General features: G+C 43.6%; 1 protein-coding gene across 1 annotated transcript in view; it reads right to left on the reverse strand.

Moving 5' to 3' along the window:
- birc6 (baculoviral IAP repeat containing 6) overlaps positions 1–16999 on the reverse strand; it is a 131313-nt gene that overhangs the window by 9704 nt on the left and 104610 nt on the right. Inside the window, exons 66-71 of the mRNA XM_078288816.1 lie at positions 16136–16281; positions 13211–13321; positions 11136–11353; positions 5859–6020; positions 4795–4872; positions 2687–2875 (exon numbers count right to left, since the gene is read on the reverse strand). Coding sequence (XP_078144942.1) covers positions 2687–2875; positions 4795–4872; positions 5859–6020; positions 11136–11353; positions 13211–13321; positions 16136–16281 — 904 coding nt within the window. The remainder of the gene's footprint in view (positions 1–2686; positions 2876–4794; positions 4873–5858; positions 6021–11135; positions 11354–13210; positions 13322–16135; positions 16282–16999) is intronic.

The raw sequence follows: 16999 nt of genomic DNA on the forward strand, positions 1-16999 counted from the left end.
AGACATGGTATAAATGGGAATCTAAGAGCAGGGGGACGACTGTAACATGCAATCCTGTTCATGGCTGGTTATTTTCCCCTCCGTGTGGATGTTTGTCTCTGCTGAAGGCTTGCAGGCACTAAAAGGGCAGCAGTGAGAAGAGCACGTCGGAGTGTCTCACACAAGCTTAATTGAATTTCTGTGTGTGTGTGTGTGTGTGAGATCGCTCAGGCGGGTGGTATTGCCGAGTCCTGCCACGTTCCCTCGACATCTCCAGCTACAACGGTCCATTTCACCATCCGGCTGGGCTGACGTCAGGGTCGCTGTGTTATTTTTTTTTGTTTTTTTCAACCCAGCATCTCCTGCCTGCCGTGTGAAGGCCGGCTATACTTCACCTCCAAGACCCATGGAAAGACAACCAGCACTGCCTCTACCTCCGCGACTGTGGAAGCATGTGTGTGTGTGTGTGAGGTGCTATTAATAATGTACCTCGCTGGTGAATCACACTCAACTCAGAACATTTTCAACAGGTCCTGCGCAAATGGCTAGCAACCTATGCCTTAATAAAATCTTAAAAACCTGTGGCTCTGCTGATTTCTTTGACATACATGAAGCCATAGATGTGGACCAATTTGTCTTTATGGGAAACACAGATGGCTCCAGCTTGATGGACTCAAGCTGCGGACAGCTGATGTTTCATGGCAGTACTCAATATCTATAAATTAGCCATTTTCCTGCCAGAAAATTAACAAAAAAAATAAACTTGTAAAACTGGTTTGGATCTAGTCAAAATTAAGGAAATTCTTTGCCTGATAGACAGAATTGTCAACTTGTTACACTCCATTTCCATCTTCAGTCTGACATTGCCTCCACTCTAACCGATTTCCGTGGGGGAGGGGATTCGATTTTCCCTAACCAATCACTAGAGACTAACGTATCCGCCTGAATCTAAAGTCATTTTAAGTCGACACTGATGCGAAAAAAACATCTCCCCTTTGAATAAATGCCTTCAAAGCAGAGTGCTGTTCGGATTTCAAAGTAATTGGTACTTTTAATCGATTCAGAACAGCCTCGATAGCAGTGTCTATCTTGTCTACAGCGGTCGCCATTGTTGTTATTACTCCTCCTTGGTTCCGGCGCACAGCTTAACAATGCTTGATAACAGCTTGACAACGGTGTTAGTCCCGCCCGTGGCGCTGATTGGCTAATCGTTAGTCCCCCCCGGCACTCATTGGACCGATCATTTTTCAACCGAGAGAAACCGCTGTTTCATGTCACGATGCCAGACCAGAAGCAGTCAACTCGGTGGAGTGGGCGGATTCAAAGGTCTGGACCCAGGCAAGGAAATTCTTGGATTAACAAAAAAAATAAAAAAAAACCTGCGCATCAAAGCAGTCACATGGATTTGTTTAGGATCATAATTTTTAAACATCTACCCTTATTTATTTTACTGATAATATTAATACTAAATATAATACTAGAATATTTCAAAGACAAATAAGATGTTCATTATCCCACAGTGACTCTCTTGCTTTTAAAATTTACATCAGCGCACATGTATTAATCAACACCACCACACACACAGATCACAGACCTGCTCCAGTGAAGTAGAGCTGTAACTACCGGCAGCTCTATAAAGACAGTACTATAGTCTCCTGGTATCAGACACAGAAAGACAGATGGGGGGGGGTGGGGGGGTGGGGGGGGTGGAGGAAAATTGATTGCAAGATAATCACCCACAGGCAGTGTGTGTGTGTGTGCAATAGACAGAGAGAGAGTCCTATCTGTTCTCAGTGGGAGTGTATTAGCTATAGTCCATGTTAGGGAGCCAGTGCAGAGACCCATAAAGGCCTGCAACAAACCTCAATGCCCACCAATTCCCTTCTCTCCATCTCCTTCATTTCCTCACTTATTCCTGTCTGTAAGATGATTTCATGATTGATTTGTCTTTCTCTCCCTCTGTTCTTCCCCTCTCTCCTTCTTCTTTACTTCTCTCTACCAAACCCCCCCTCCTCCTCCTCTCTCAACATTTCTGGAGGATGAGCGCGTTGAGTGATCGCTATCTTCCCCGAGACTATCTGCCTTGCCGCACTCCATGTCAAGGACGGAAGGAAATAGAAAAAATAGGAGGAATGGGCCAACATCCAGAGGATATCATCTACCTGGGAATTAATAAACAGGGAATTTATTATCTGCCAGCGACCCCTAGTACTGGCCCCCAGGGAGGAGAGGCGGCTTTGTCCTTTATCGGTCTCTGGGATGAAACTGGTGGAAACATGTCAGGAAGCGTATTGAGTATAGAGAGTGTATTAAGCTCACGATTCTGTATCCAGGGGCACTGGGCACCGGGGATGAGAGTAAACAAACAGCAGGGTTCGACTGATACAGATATTTTTGGATTGATGTGGACGATAGACAGTATTTAAAATATCCAGGTATTCAATGTTTCCCCCCCAGATTTTGCATTCTTGTAAGGGTGGAAAAGCCTCTAAAACAGCATTTACACCACAGGACACTAAAACTCTCCACCGAGTAAGTGCTAAGAAGCCAGAATATCGAGTTAGTGCTCTGTAAAGCAGGGCCAAAAAGGGTTAATTGAATATTTTGTAGCGGGGACAGGGGTTCGCATCAAGAAGGAGCATCTGAGCGGTCAAAGAGGAAAGCGGAACACGAGAAAGCACTTTGCAAATATCTGAAAATCGCCCACCTCTTTGAAGCACGGCGAGGGGTTGCGCATCTGCTCCAGCATGGCCCACTTGACGGTGGCCTGCCGGATGTTGCCGTCGTACTCGCGGGAGCTCTGCGTGCCGCTGGGCGTCCCGCGGGAGCGCTCGTACCCTGGCTCGTTGAAGTAGGGCTCGGCCACCAGGATAAGGGACTGCACCGACACTAGCACCTAGATGGAGGGGTGGAGGAAGAAAGAAAGAGAGGGGTGAGCATATTTATTGGATTATTTGATCAAATATACACACCGTGACCTGATGTAAAATTCTGTGACTTTTCCGTGAAATGTTATTAAATTCCCTTCTTTCTCTGTCTGAACTACACAAAATTCAATGATATTCCAGGAATTTCATGACTAGTGGGAACCCAGTTATATGCTTGCAGAACAATACATCTGCACTACCTTTAGTGAGGTAAGGAAGGAAGGAACCCCGGGGCGAGGTGGTTTGTGACAACGAAAAAGCCTCAAGAAGAAGAACCAAGAGAAGAGGATGGAATTAAGAAACTGAGGAATGAGTGAGGGAGGAGCAGACAGAAGCGGGGGGGGTGGGGGAGAGACACTGACAAGGCCTACAAATGAGCTTGGTAGTGGAGGACACCGAGGGAGCGTCTGACAAAAGCAAAAGGAATTTTTTGGCCCCGTAAAAAACATAACCTTCAATATATCTTTATTAACGGCTCAATTAATGCCTTGGCCTGTCTCAAGGAGACCGGGGACGCATCTCCCTCCATTCCTAGCCCTTACATTACCAACAATGACAAGCCGGGGCTTGGAGGCCTGCCTGCTGGCCCACGCAGAGGCAGAGCCGGGTGACTTGCCCTTGAAGGCGCTCCAGCACGGATGACCTTCAACTCTACTGTGATCTTTCACCCCCTGAACTGCATTGCCAGATTTCAGAACCGATATCCACCCCGGCTGATAACCACTTGATTCCCGCCCCACCCCCCCTCGCCTATTCGCCAACCCCCTTATTTTCCATTATCGATCCGGCAGACGCTAACTGGAATGATAATCAATGGAGACATCTCTATGAACTCTCCAACCCTGCAAATGAGGGAAGCCATTTCCAAGGATTGGGGCTTGCTTGTCGCTGGATCGATATACATGGAAAATGACTGCAAGCGTGTGCGCAGCAAACGACAACATGTATCATGAAGGGGTGTGGGTGTGTGTCAACATGCTGTGTGTGCGGGCTTTTCCATATGCTCATGTAAGCACTTGGGAACCACCGCAGCACTGTGGGGGGAGTCTTCAGATTGTGGGTTTGCATGAACATATTCCCGCCCTGTAAATGGCATCCACTGTCTGTTTATGTTGAAAAAGAGAGACTAGGTAGGCCAGTGGTTGGGTGACGACTTGACGACAGTGAGATGGTGTGCCCGCCCCCCGGACTGGTCTCAGATTGTATTGTAGACTGAAAGGAGATTTATGGCTTTATTATTCTGATGGATACTTCCACCCTCCACCCCACTATCCCCAATTTCTCCAGCCTAAGAGACACTTCTGGTCAGCTCTACCTCGTTGCAGCTCAAAATGGCACCCCAATGGTACACATTCACACATTTTGAAAGTGTGTGTCCCAAAATGAATTACAAGGTCAAAGAGTGTGCATTGTGTCAGGCTTTCCTTTTAAGAAAGGTGTATTTTGAAAAGGGTATTTCATCAGGGACAAGACTGTATTTTCACAGTCAAAAGTAGAAACAGTCACTAGTAAGTCACAAGTAAAAATAGACAGTGTCTGAGACCTTGACAATGGAGGGCTAAACTTGCAATTGAACCTAACTCTGTCTTCAAGATGAGTGATGTGTGTAAACGTGCCATACCCTGGAGGTTCAAATGATACCAGTTTGTGTTTGGTTTGATTAACACCCACACACTGTCACCAAGGCTAAATAATAGCTTGACTTCAAGGAGGATCCTTGATGATAGTTGTCAAAACACCAAGCCTATTAATAGAGAGCCACTGGCAGCGCAATGACAGGGCAGTGATCAACTATTGCTGTCTGCTATTTGCTTTTGTTTGCTTGAAAGACTTAGGCCACAGCCGCGCTGATCCATTCAGACAGGTGACCGTCTGATCTCCACTTTACCTGTAAAAAGCTTGAGGTCTGTGGGTTCCATTTCTCCTCTGGTCTCCCATGCCAGGTGTTGAGGATACTTAAACATACCTGAGGAAGGACAAAAAAAAAAAGAATAGCCAGTGTTAGCCCAATGAATTTTACGCCTTTCATGAACAACTGTTCCACCTGCAAGTGCAAAATGGACAAGTTGATTACAGCCACTCAAAGCTTCCCAGTTCTCTACAACTTTTATTTGAAAAGCTACAGGAATAAAGGTCTCAAAAATGTATTGAAGAGTTTTCTTTTATTTTCAATTAGTGCTACCTAATTAGCACTTGCTTGCTAGCTATGTTTACTCATCAGAATTTTGTAACCTTATGAAAGGCAATACCACCTCAGTGAAAAACACATGATTTGCCTGTAGCTGACCACTATGCAAATGCACTAGATGCAATCGGAGCCTCTCCGCCCACAATCAATCAGAATACAGCGATACATACGATCCATCAACCAAGTTGCTCAGTGTGAATGCACAGAGTAAAGCAGATCAAAACGTCAACATAACAAAAAGATGACCAGTGCATCCCCAGGCCATGTGCCTCTCATGATCCATCTACGTTCCCTTTCCTCCATCTATCCGTCCATCCCTCCCTCCCTCAGCGGTGCGCTGAATGACTGCTTGCCTCCCCACTAGCTGTGCCACTGTGCAAGCCTCAGGTATTTCTTATAGCAGCTGTCTGGAGTCACTATGAAAATAGATATGGAGTATCTGATGCCTAATGAGAAGCAGCAGATGTGGCGAGGTTGGGCACCTTGACCGCAACATGCCAATGGAAGGAGGCCAGGGCCGGCAGGGAAGAGCTATACATATTATAACATGTCTTGGTAGCAGCCTTGAGGGACGCCCACTCACATCCAAGTGTCAAGTTTGGAATCAAAACTGGACGGGTTAACAGGCCCAGGGATGTATTTGGATATGCTGAGGTAAATTTGGTACTTGAACATGACAGAATATGCCCTAAACTGATGTTTTCACCCAGTTATCAAAGATCTGTGTGAAATTCCTTTTTTTTTTTTAGCCCTTTTCTACTCACTTTGCCGTCATTGTAGAGGTTAGGGTTGAAGCGCACACTGTGTCCGCCGGTGGTCTCCAGGTTGACCAGCGGAGGCGAGTTGGGATAGTCCTGGGGGAAATACACATCAAACTCGAAGCAGCCGTTGGCGTATGGGGTGTCGGCTGGGCCTGTGATGAGAACCTACCAACACAAAGAGGACAAAGGCCTAAGACAGGGTAGTTATTAATCACACGCTGAAAGGGGGTTAATTGAAGAAAGGGTTGATAATAGTAAATCTGGGTAAAAAAAAAACAACAAAAAAACAAAAAACAGGGCAAGTAGCAAAACATTAATGGGGAATTGGTGACAACCCCCTTTCAGCTTTTTGCACAGCCATGTAATTAACAATAAAGCTCAAGAGTTAGTAGAGAGAAAGAGACCATTTCTATCTACCCCTCATGGCATTTGTAGCAAAATCCAATTTATTTCCTCACAAAATTAGATTAGCTCATTAATCAAAGAAACACGAAGACCTGAAAAACAATAGTAACATTACACTGAGCATTTCGAGAACCCTGAGATATATATATAAAAAGGCAAATTGCCGGCAGAAAGCGGGAACTTAAAATCACAATCCATAATTACAGTATATGCTCCACCCCACTAGTGATTAGTAATTTAGTAAAGACTTTTTTCACTCTTTTTATACACTGGCAGTATGTTAAAAGATAAACATGAGTTTTGCATGCATTTCAAGGTTTGTTAAAGGTTTGTTTTGAGTTTAACAGACCGGTATTTAGAAGAGGTACACCAATAGTATCTAGTATCGGAAGCAATCCAGCACCAAAAGTATTGGTACTCAGCTCTGCAGGTGAAGCTGTCCTGATGCCGATACTTTAACAACCTGCGCTGTGGCGCGACAAAATACTTTTTCCGGCGGGAGGAAAAATGTCTGCAGTGTGGCGATTCTTTGATCTCAGTGAAGCAAAGTACCAGCTGTGCCAAGCTAAGGTGTATGGCAGTGTTGAGAGTAGAGGCGATGCAGCTCCCCACAAGCCAGCTAGAGACAGAAGAATGCCGGTGAAGTGAAGAGATTCTGCCTTCAAAATAAAAGCATAAAATAAAAGCGTTTTATTTTATTCTGGCTGGCTTGACACTGGCAGGCAAACCATTTGTGAACACGAACATTGTACTCACATTCTATTTTATTATAATTTTCTTTTATTTGATAGAGAATTGTTACACAATTTTCGGAGCATGTTTTGATCAAATTAATAACTTTCCTGTAATTGTTATGTAACAGGCCAATACAAGGCGATGTGAATGAATCTTAATTGAGTGGTACTGGGATTGGTACTTATATCAGCTGATCTGCTTAATAAAGTACTCGTACTTTATTACTATACTGTTCTGAAAAATTGGTATCAGTATACCTCTAGACTTTAGGTTAGGAGTGAGAATGGGCAAATTTTCCTTTTCTTTCTGGATGTTCTTCTTTAGAGAGCCTTTGTATTGGTTGCGCCCATCTGAATGATGCAGGGAAATCCTTTTACATGTTCTTCCCTGCCTACCTCCCTTTCCTTCCTTCTCTCTTTCTCCGTCTTCCTTTTCCTTGCTCGCCAATGAGAGGATCTTCTCCGGAGTAGCAGGGTTATTAGCCAGTCACAGGTATTCAGGCTCAAGGATGGTGTGCCCGATTAAGGGGGGGGCTGCGATTTTCCGCATTAGCCGGCTCTGACAGTAGCAGCACTAATCCGATCTGAAACCCACTGCACTGAGACCTTGCTCCGAGCGCATTTGGCGCTCAGCTTTTTGTGCATGTATGTATTTATTTTCAACCAAAAGCACACTGAAGACTTTGGGGGCGCAGTGTCTGGGAAGCTGACAAGGGCGACTTGATACAATTTGTGGGCTTAGAAAAGGAGGGATGGAGGGAAAGACTTGTGGGGAGAAAGCTGGTGTTCTTTTATCAAAAAACACGGTGTCCTGAGTGAAACCTGAGGCTACCTTTCTCAGCAGCTGTTTTGGACCGGTAACCCAAAGAAAGCAGGTAGAAAGCAGTGAGACAGGCTGAGTGACAAGGACAGAAAGAAACTGAGAGCACACAAATATCTCTGAATCGCTGAATAAATACAAGAAATAACAGGCAGCTGGTTCTTTTTACTAGGTGCAACAAGCAATGTAGTGCTAAGGAGACATTCTAGGGGGAATTCTGTGTGTGCGTGTGTTCCTCCCGGAGAAAACAAACATGCTGACCCCTGTCTACACCAGCACATTGGGCGTGAGTGGTGTCGGGGGTTTGTAATGCTGAGATGACTCGGCAACTGCGCGCACAAGATTTCTGGAGGGCGTCGAGCATTGCTCATGCGGTAAGTTTATTTTGACGTGAATATTCAGACCCAACACTTTCAGAGCACTTCCCCACAAAGTGAGGTAAATCTGGAGTGGACGCCTTTCAAGACTCTTTGAGGACCCAAAGATGCACTTTGGAACAGGAGTACGGACCCCTCACAGGTCATGAGATTCCCACCTGTTTCAGATCAGCCACTGTCCTTTTTCTGCTCCTGCTGCTCCTTAAGGCCATGGTGCACTTGCTGCGGAAATTAATTTCAGTAGGTTCGGATCAACAAAAGGACATGTTTGCGTAAAAGAAGGAAGGGCCATTTTGACTTTGTACACAGTGTGAACAGGCTTGCTGGCTGAACTAAAATTCACACCAGGCCCCACTGTGTGATTGACTGCAATTGGTCCAAAATATCACATGATCGGTTGTGTTGTTTTGAGGAAAAGCGTCTCAGTTTCCTTTTCAGGTTCATTGTCTTTGTTTCCATGCCAACATCTTGTGGTCAAACGGCTTCTAAATCCTTGTATTCCCTCAGCCGCCTTTGCTGCTCTTTCACCACAGCTGCTGATGTGGTTCTGAGTTTTTGTCACTTGTATTTCCAGTTTCCCAGTTACATCTTTAATCTTCATGCGCTCCCACTGGCATACGTGTTAATGAACAAATGACACAAAGCCACAGCTTTGTATGCGGTGACGTGTTCCAACTGCGTTTCTATTTTGGGCGAGTTCGACTTCGTTGTTAGTGTACTGCTGCCTTTATTTAGAGTCAATGTGTTCTTTTGAAGAAACAGAGCTAAACAGATGAGGATTTTGACATTTAGCAAAGGAGACTTTGCCATTCATCAACTTGTGGGGTGAGGGCCATTTTTAAATGTCAATGGGGGAATGAGTAAGAGCTGTCGACGACAAGTGTTTTAGGACGCGCATCGGAATACCAAGTCATACGGTACACACGGCAGATGCGGAAACACAGTACACAACATCCTCATGGGAAGAGGCAAGCTTTCACCGAGTCTTACTCTATTCTCTAACTAGCTGGGAAGCTGTGGAACAGTAGTGGGATACCCAGCTCACATTTACAACCACTCCAATTGGAAAGCATTCATTTGGCATTTCTCCATTCCACCTAGAGCCCATCCCTGTATCGGCAGACGAAGCTCTGCGATAGTAGTCCTCTAGTAAACACCATGACTATCACTCTATAGATCTGTTCCCCATGAAACACCACTTGGCAGTAAAATATGACTCACATGACCTTGCTACAGTAGGTGTAAAACAACCCAATGAGGTTATCAGTGTATGAGGCACATAAATGGATTATGCATCTATAGAGGACGGTGTTGCTGTAGATCATCAATCACATGAGCTGCGTTACAGCTGCATAACTATAAAATTCAGAGTAGGTTGATTAAGCTCGTAAAATACATACTGAGAGAGCTGTGCAACATGACGTGCACGGTTTGATATGTAGTGGGTAAGAAGTGCTGAATGCTACGCATGGGTGGTGGAACAATATGCTGAGACACTACACAGAAAACTTCAGAAAATGTTAGACTAGAATTTTTTTGATTTTTTTTCTCTTTGCTAGACACGTGTCCGAAAAGTTTGGAGTTCGCAAGAAGAGCTAACTAGAAAGAACCGCTGGTTAGCCTTGTTAGTAGAAATGTTCCCAAATCCGAACATTTTTTCTGACTTTTTTCAGCATTATTTGGATGTTTCAATAATCGTGGAGAACACACATTCAACTGAAGATAACTCGATCGGTTTCTCTCATTGAACTCAAGAGAAGGAGGAGGAGTTTGTTTCTGTTCCCCGGTGAGTCTGGGTGCTTCAAAGAGCGAGGGAGGCTTGTTCATACAATTTGTTTTCTGCTGTTTGTTACTAATTTAGCATTGGTGGGGCCAATTTGTCTCTTTTTCTCATCCCGGCAGGTCTGATTTGTTCTACTGATAGACTTTGCGAGGCAGAGTTGGTTTGACTTGAGTGAATGAACGCTCCCTATCCTCAGAGTTTGTTCAGTATAGCAGGATGTTGTGTCTCCCCATCGCTCCACACTACTGCTCTTCACTAAATACAGTCCATAAATGTTTAGTGTCCCCCAGGGTGTGTGTATGTATGTGTGGTGTGTGTGTGTGTAAGGTAGCATAAGGTAATTCATAATGACGATGTTTATAATTGACTCTTTAGTGTCCCTCAGTATTCATACAGTTCATACTAGCACACAGTAAGTTCATGGTAGAGATTCTTTATCCTGTTTATAATTGTTTATGATGATGGCCATTTATAACTGTGCTTATAAAAGCCTATGTTTATAGTCACATAATATTTAGGTTGGTGTGTTTATACTTCATCAAGTCATTGTAAAACCACTAGTGTAGTGCTTTAAAATCTCAACAATAGCAATGGCAATGATTACCGAAGCCAGCTGAAAGCTAACTTGCCAAACTAGCCGACAAGCCAACTTGTGCTCATGACACCCATGTCTTTTCATTCAAATGAAACGCCAATAAATATCTAAATCTATGAATCTTATTCTCTAACATACTGCCATGTGCCGGGTAAAAAAAAACAGACTGATATTAATAGGGTTATAGATTCGGGCTGCAAAAGTATCCCTTTAAGGTGAGGCACCACAGGTGTAAATGGTGATTTTGGCCAATGTAGTTGATTCATATGGTTTTATATCAGCTGGATTAAGACAAAATTAGTTTTAAAAAAAAAAGAAAAAAGAAGTGAAATAAACCTTCAACATCCAATTTCACAGAATGACATCCCCTGTATGCAAACACTTCCACCCCCCAATAATAATTGAAAAATATTTTTAAAAACCCTCAAACCAAAAAGTGTTTGCATTTGTGTCCATATTCAACATATAAAATTTCATTCTGATAGGATGATAGGATTTTTTTTCCTGTTCAGCTGTGGTGCCTGGCCTCAAATAAAGTGGATTGGATGCCGCGGAGGGAGCGTTACCTTCATGATGTCCAGCCTCTCCTCGTCGCAGCGGACAAAGACGCTGGAGGAGGAGGACAGGGGCAGTGAGGTGGAGAGGGTGACCGCCTCCTGGGCAAGGCGGCGGGCGCGGGCGGCGCTATTCGCGTCGCTGGCGTTCTTCACCTGAGACATGTAGTGGTAGTTGACCTTGAACACCAGTTTCCCCTCCTCGTCCTCCGAAACCATCTCAAAGGTGTCTGGTCAGGGAGGAGACCACAGTGAGGGGGTCAGGAGGAATTATGTCATACTGTTCTCATGGTTGACAGGAATGGACTCGGTCCTGCTACTGTACTATAGACTACAAAACTCTGAAACCTAGTTGAAATGGCTGCATGACACATATACAAAAGCTACTAGTACAAAAATTTATTTTGAGCGGTTTTATGGAGGCAATACTACTGACATCAATGCGTCAGTCAATCACCTACGCATCATCTCCACCAGTGACTAGGCTTGAGCGATGTCCAAAATTTAATATCACGTTACTGCCCCGCCAACATATCGCGATATACGATATTATCAGTTTTTTAAATTGTTTTTTGGGGGGGATATTTTACTTTATTTCTTCCAAATTACATCAAATTTCTAGGCTATGATAATAATTATTATTATTAACAGCCTAGAAATTTAATCCTACTATTCAAGCATTGGAGGAAACCATTCACAAAATATTGTGATATTCGATAACATCGAATATCGGCCCAAGCCTATCAGTGTCTACAGAGTAAAGCATACTTTTATATCCAATGCAAAGAAAATTCAACATCAAGTCTGCAAGTTTGCATATACTGAAAGCAGATTGATTTGCATTAAATACACACATGATTGTAATGTGAATAAGACAATAATGCAAGTTAAGGCAGAACCCATGTAACCATCATACTCTGATTGTTAGTACCATAATGCTCTTAGTTGGTGTAAGAGTAATGCATTAACATATGTGGAGTACCCCAATTTTACTGGCATTAATAGAGACCAGTAAACACCAACATCATCATCAGATAATGGCACCTTCATATCCGTTGTGCTTTAAAGCAGTGGTAAAACAAGATGTCTTGTTATACTGGGTCTCTCTTTCACTGCGTCTTCAGTTCTTTTTTGTGCTGCGCTCAGACCGAAGCAAACCTGTTTACAGTCATGTCACTTGCAATTACATTAGAAGTTGGGCCGCTTACAAAATCAATTGGAGCACGACAAAAGTAGCGTAATCAATCATGGATGGAGTGATGGACAAGAGGAAAGGGAGGAGGAGGCCAGAGTCTTCCTCCCTTTCAGAGGGACGGCAATATGTATCATATCAGATAGAGCATGGGAGAGAGATGGAGAGATAGAAGTGTGTGTGTGTGTGTGTGTGTGTATGTGCATGGGGAAGGGGGGGGTATAGTAGGAGCGAGGACGACAGTCTAGCTTTGGGTGATGTGTGTGAGCGCAAAAAGTGTGCGAGGAAAAACCAACCAACATCCAGACTTCGAAGCAACAGAGGAGTCCCTGTCGACAGCATTTTTAAAAATCAATATATTATCAAATTACTCTGGATGCCTTGGTATAATTACAGTAAACAAATGAGACCATGGTTGAGACATTTGGTAGCTTTTGACTCCCGCTAGTAGCACACTGTTAGTGCTAAAAAAAAACCCAAGTCAAAATGAATACCACATTTCCCATAAAATTGGTTCCCCCTCCCTGGCATCTTTGGCTATACTGAAGAGGATAAACACCTTTCACCATCTGCCATTACCAGAAAAGTTTAGTTCTGTTTGTGCTGGAAGAACAGCGCCCTCTTCCTGTTTTGTGATGTAAAGCAATCTCCCTTTGTGCCATAAAGCAATACAGCAAATTTCCCGCCAAATCTGACCTGGTGACAGACAATATAAAATGCTGTGTAGAGGCCAGTCCAGGCTGCCAGTCTTCTCGGCGATGGTCTTGTTAGTTTATGGTAATAATACTGATACTATGTCTCGAAATGAATGTGAATGATGAATGATTTGATGTTAAAATAGTACATGGAACACCTTTAACCACACACACAAAAACAAACACAGTAAAAAACTCACCAAACTGGAGCTTCTTCATGGCAGCTACGTATTTTTCCTCGAGGGAGCGTAGGATGGACAGGGGTTTGGGCCGGCTTGACACCTTCTTTGAAGACTCTGCCAGCTTCCTCTCTGGTAGGGAGGCAGGGAGGGGTGTGGGGAGGAGAAAGCATGAGAAAGAGAGGAGGTGAAGAAGAGGTAGCGGGGTGGTGGCATACAGTATGTAACCAGAAAGAAGAAAGAAAAGCAACAGCTTCAGGAGTCTTCCGTTGTGAGAGTGCTGCCACAAGGCCATTTATCACAACACTCACCACAGCAAGCCACTGGCTTACAACATCAATCTTTGCATTAACCTTTGGCAAAAAGACAGACACACATATATGCAGGCATGCACATACTCAAGTGCAGCAGAAAGACTGGCAGAAACCACTAATACAAAATTAACAAGACCTGTGATAGTGTTCATATTCTTGGTATTGATCTAAAGATTGCTCCTGAACAACACACTTTTCTCACAGACATTTCCAGGCCGTCTGCAAGTTTCATCAAGTTTAAGACCTTTTTAAGGCCAGTTCAAGACCAATTTGAAATGACCAAAATGAAATCAAATGTAGAACTATGAGAATGTAGGTCTGAATGACTGGGCTTACTTCTCACCAGAACAACCTCTAAAACTGAATTCAAGACTTAAAATGCCATGTTTACCTGTATTCAAGGCCATGAGATGATAGATGATGTTTTGTTTCTTTTGAAAACTTTTTCAGGACCTATGGATACCCTGATTTTCTCTGCAGTAAAGTCATAAGAAACTGAAAGTAACCCAAGTTGTTTTCACCATGCATGTACTTTCCAGGCTTCATCACTAAGACTGCAATATCGAGTTGATGCTTGGGACCACATGTTGCCCCCACTGTTTCCCAGCCTTTGCCATTCCTTATCTTGACAAATGACATTCCCATCGTTAGGAGACGCTAACACGGGTTCGCCCCGCAAACCCATTGTTCCTTCAAAGTACAACTCTATCGACAGTCGACGCGTGGTCGAGACAAATGATAATGTTGAATTGCCCACCAATTGTCAGTGACAATAAAGCAAAGAAGAGGAGGGTTGATGGGATAGATAGAAGAGCAGTTAATGCATCAACATAATTAACTGTCTATATATAGCAGGTTTATGGGTATTAGGGCTCCATACTTGTACCGGGGACAGATGCACTTACCATGAAATTACCGGCACATTTAACTGCCCTATTACCGACTTTGGACAGAAGAGAGGTACGCATGAGAAAAGCGAGGGGCCGTCAATATCGTCATTTATTTTGCCTGTTCGGTCGACGTGTCGGCACAGGGATATCGATGCTTCAGGGGAACGCTTCCCCTCCTCAGTCAATACTGTCCTGCTCCCGTCCAATTGCGACTCCTTCCACAGATGTGTCTTAAAGACTAAGTACTAATTAAACAATTAGACATCCGTCCAGGCCTCTGTCCTGCAAGCCCCACACTGTACAAGCTGCGCTCTCTATGACGGGAGGTGCGATTCCCGTGGCCGTTATCATATGGATTTCTTTATGTAAAGTGACAACAACATCGATCTTTATCTGCACCCCCCCCCCACTCCACACGCACATACTTCCACCCCCACCTAACACCCAACTCCCCACCTCAGTGATCACTCGGACAGCCATTGATGTGGACTGAACATAAAAATCCTCTGGGGGTGGAAAGGAGGAAAAGGGAGGGTGGGGGGTAATTAATATTGTGTAGTGTGTAGCAACAAGGCAATAGGGGAGGTGTAATGCTCCATTGTGCATCAGAGGTGTTATTGATGGCCCTGCTTTCTTTAGGTGACTAATGGCTAGCTAGGAGATTCTCTCTCTCTCTCTCTCCCTGAACAAATAACATGTTTTATGACCTGCACACCTCGCCATCCACCATTCTTCCAAACCTGACTCTGTCCATCTTCTCCACGAGGGCTCCAGGGAGATTTCAGAGGATCAGAGAAGGCGCCAAGGATATAGGAATGGGGCAGCCATTTTGGAGACAAGTCCTTAGAAGTGGACCATCCATCAGGGTGGTCAAGAGACAACCATAATTTAGATGTGGCCAAGGTGGGTAAGCCAATGTGGTCTCATGCCGTGTCACCTGCAAAAGCTATCGCCTTAAGTTCAAACGATCTTAAAGCGAGTTAAAAGAAGAGAGGACTGGGTATGCTTCTCTTGGGTTTTGGTGTGTGGAGGCGTTTGCCAAGGGTGCTCTTTGATTTGGGGTTGGTGCTTGAATTAACAAAGTTCCAAGTTCCACTCTTGATGCAAAAATTATGAAGCCTTTCTTTCAAGGCTAGTTGAGAAGTACATATTAAAACAAACCCCAAGCTTTTTGGTCATACTGTGGCCTTCATCAGGAAATGGCATACCAAACTATATGAATAACAAGAGGCTTTTACATTTTTTGCTTGGACAAATTTTGTCTCAAAAGGAGTCAAAAAAACAAAAACTAGGATGAGTTTGACGTGTTGCTTGGGACTGTGTGATCAAGTTCAAGTTTTAAAAACAGGCCAATGGCGTCCTTGATTAAGATGAAATTGTTCGGGGCTGCAGTCAATCACAGCCCAGGGAATTTGGACTTTTTGGCGAGCTAAACTTAGAGACCCATTTTCTTGTCCTTGCACCAAGAAGGCAGGACACCGAGACAAACGAATGAGGGAGAGAGAGAAAAATGGAGAGAGGGAAGAGAGTTGGGACCTGCTGAAATAATTCAGACCAAGTTGAAAGAAGGGAAATGAAAAATACTGTCTGAAAGCCAACAGGGTTTTAAAGTCAGAGAGAGAGAGGAGGAGCTACCGACTATGGTAATGAGGACAGACTTTTCAAAAGAAGACCATCTAAAATTGCTGTGTACATACTAACACACTTTGTGTGTGTGTGTGTGTGTGTGTGTGTATACATACCCTGGTTGGCCTGCCGTAGGCTGGTGGTAGCAGCGTACACTATCTCAGCCGTCCTCTGGATGTCGGGCACCAGCAGAGTCAAACCCTCAGGCTCCGGATCTGAACTATCCGTCTTTACCACACCTTTACTCTTATCTTTCTTTGACCTGGAAACGGGACAAAGAGAAAATGAGAAAACATATTTTAGAATGCTGTTTTTTTAAATAACCAAATTCCTATTAGGATATTAGTTGGCCAACAATACACTGCTCCAACAAATGTTTTCTTGACCTTCTGCATTTGATGTTCTTTGAATTGTTGATTCTTTTAAGTGGATTTCACAGCACCAATGTGAGAAATTTTCAAAAGCTAAAGGGAATTTTCTGTCCTTGGAGTTTCTAAAGGAGATCCAAGTGTCCATCAGCATGGATGCCATACTCATAAAAGGTAAAATAATAAGGAAATGAGGAAAAATAAAGGTGCCTGTCTTTCTCAGTTTGTTAGGATTGTGAACCAGTAGCCACTCACAACTCTTGCCAACCATTAGGGCTGAACGATTTTGAAAAAATATCTAATTGCAATTATTTTGACTGATATTGCAATTGCGATATAATTTGCGATATTAGAGGGAATGATCATTTTTACATCGTTATTCTCATTTTCATTGAAAAATGTGTTAAAATGATTATGGTGAAACAAAGATGTTTTCTTAAGTCTGTAGAATATGATGTGTAGGCCAGGACATCTCTGCAGCACGACAATATTTAATTTTAAATGGTATTTTGACACACATTTTGCCTTTAACAAATATTGCACCTCCTGCGATTTGAAAATTGCAGTAGGCCATATTGCGATTTCGATAAAATTTCGATTAATTGTTCAGCC

The sequence above is a fragment of the Centroberyx gerrardi genome, chromosome 15, assembly GCF_048128805.1.
Source record: "Centroberyx gerrardi isolate f3 chromosome 15, fCenGer3.hap1.cur.20231027, whole genome shotgun sequence".
In the NCBI taxonomy this organism is placed as follows: Eukaryota; Metazoa; Chordata; class Actinopteri; order Beryciformes; family Berycidae; genus Centroberyx; species Centroberyx gerrardi.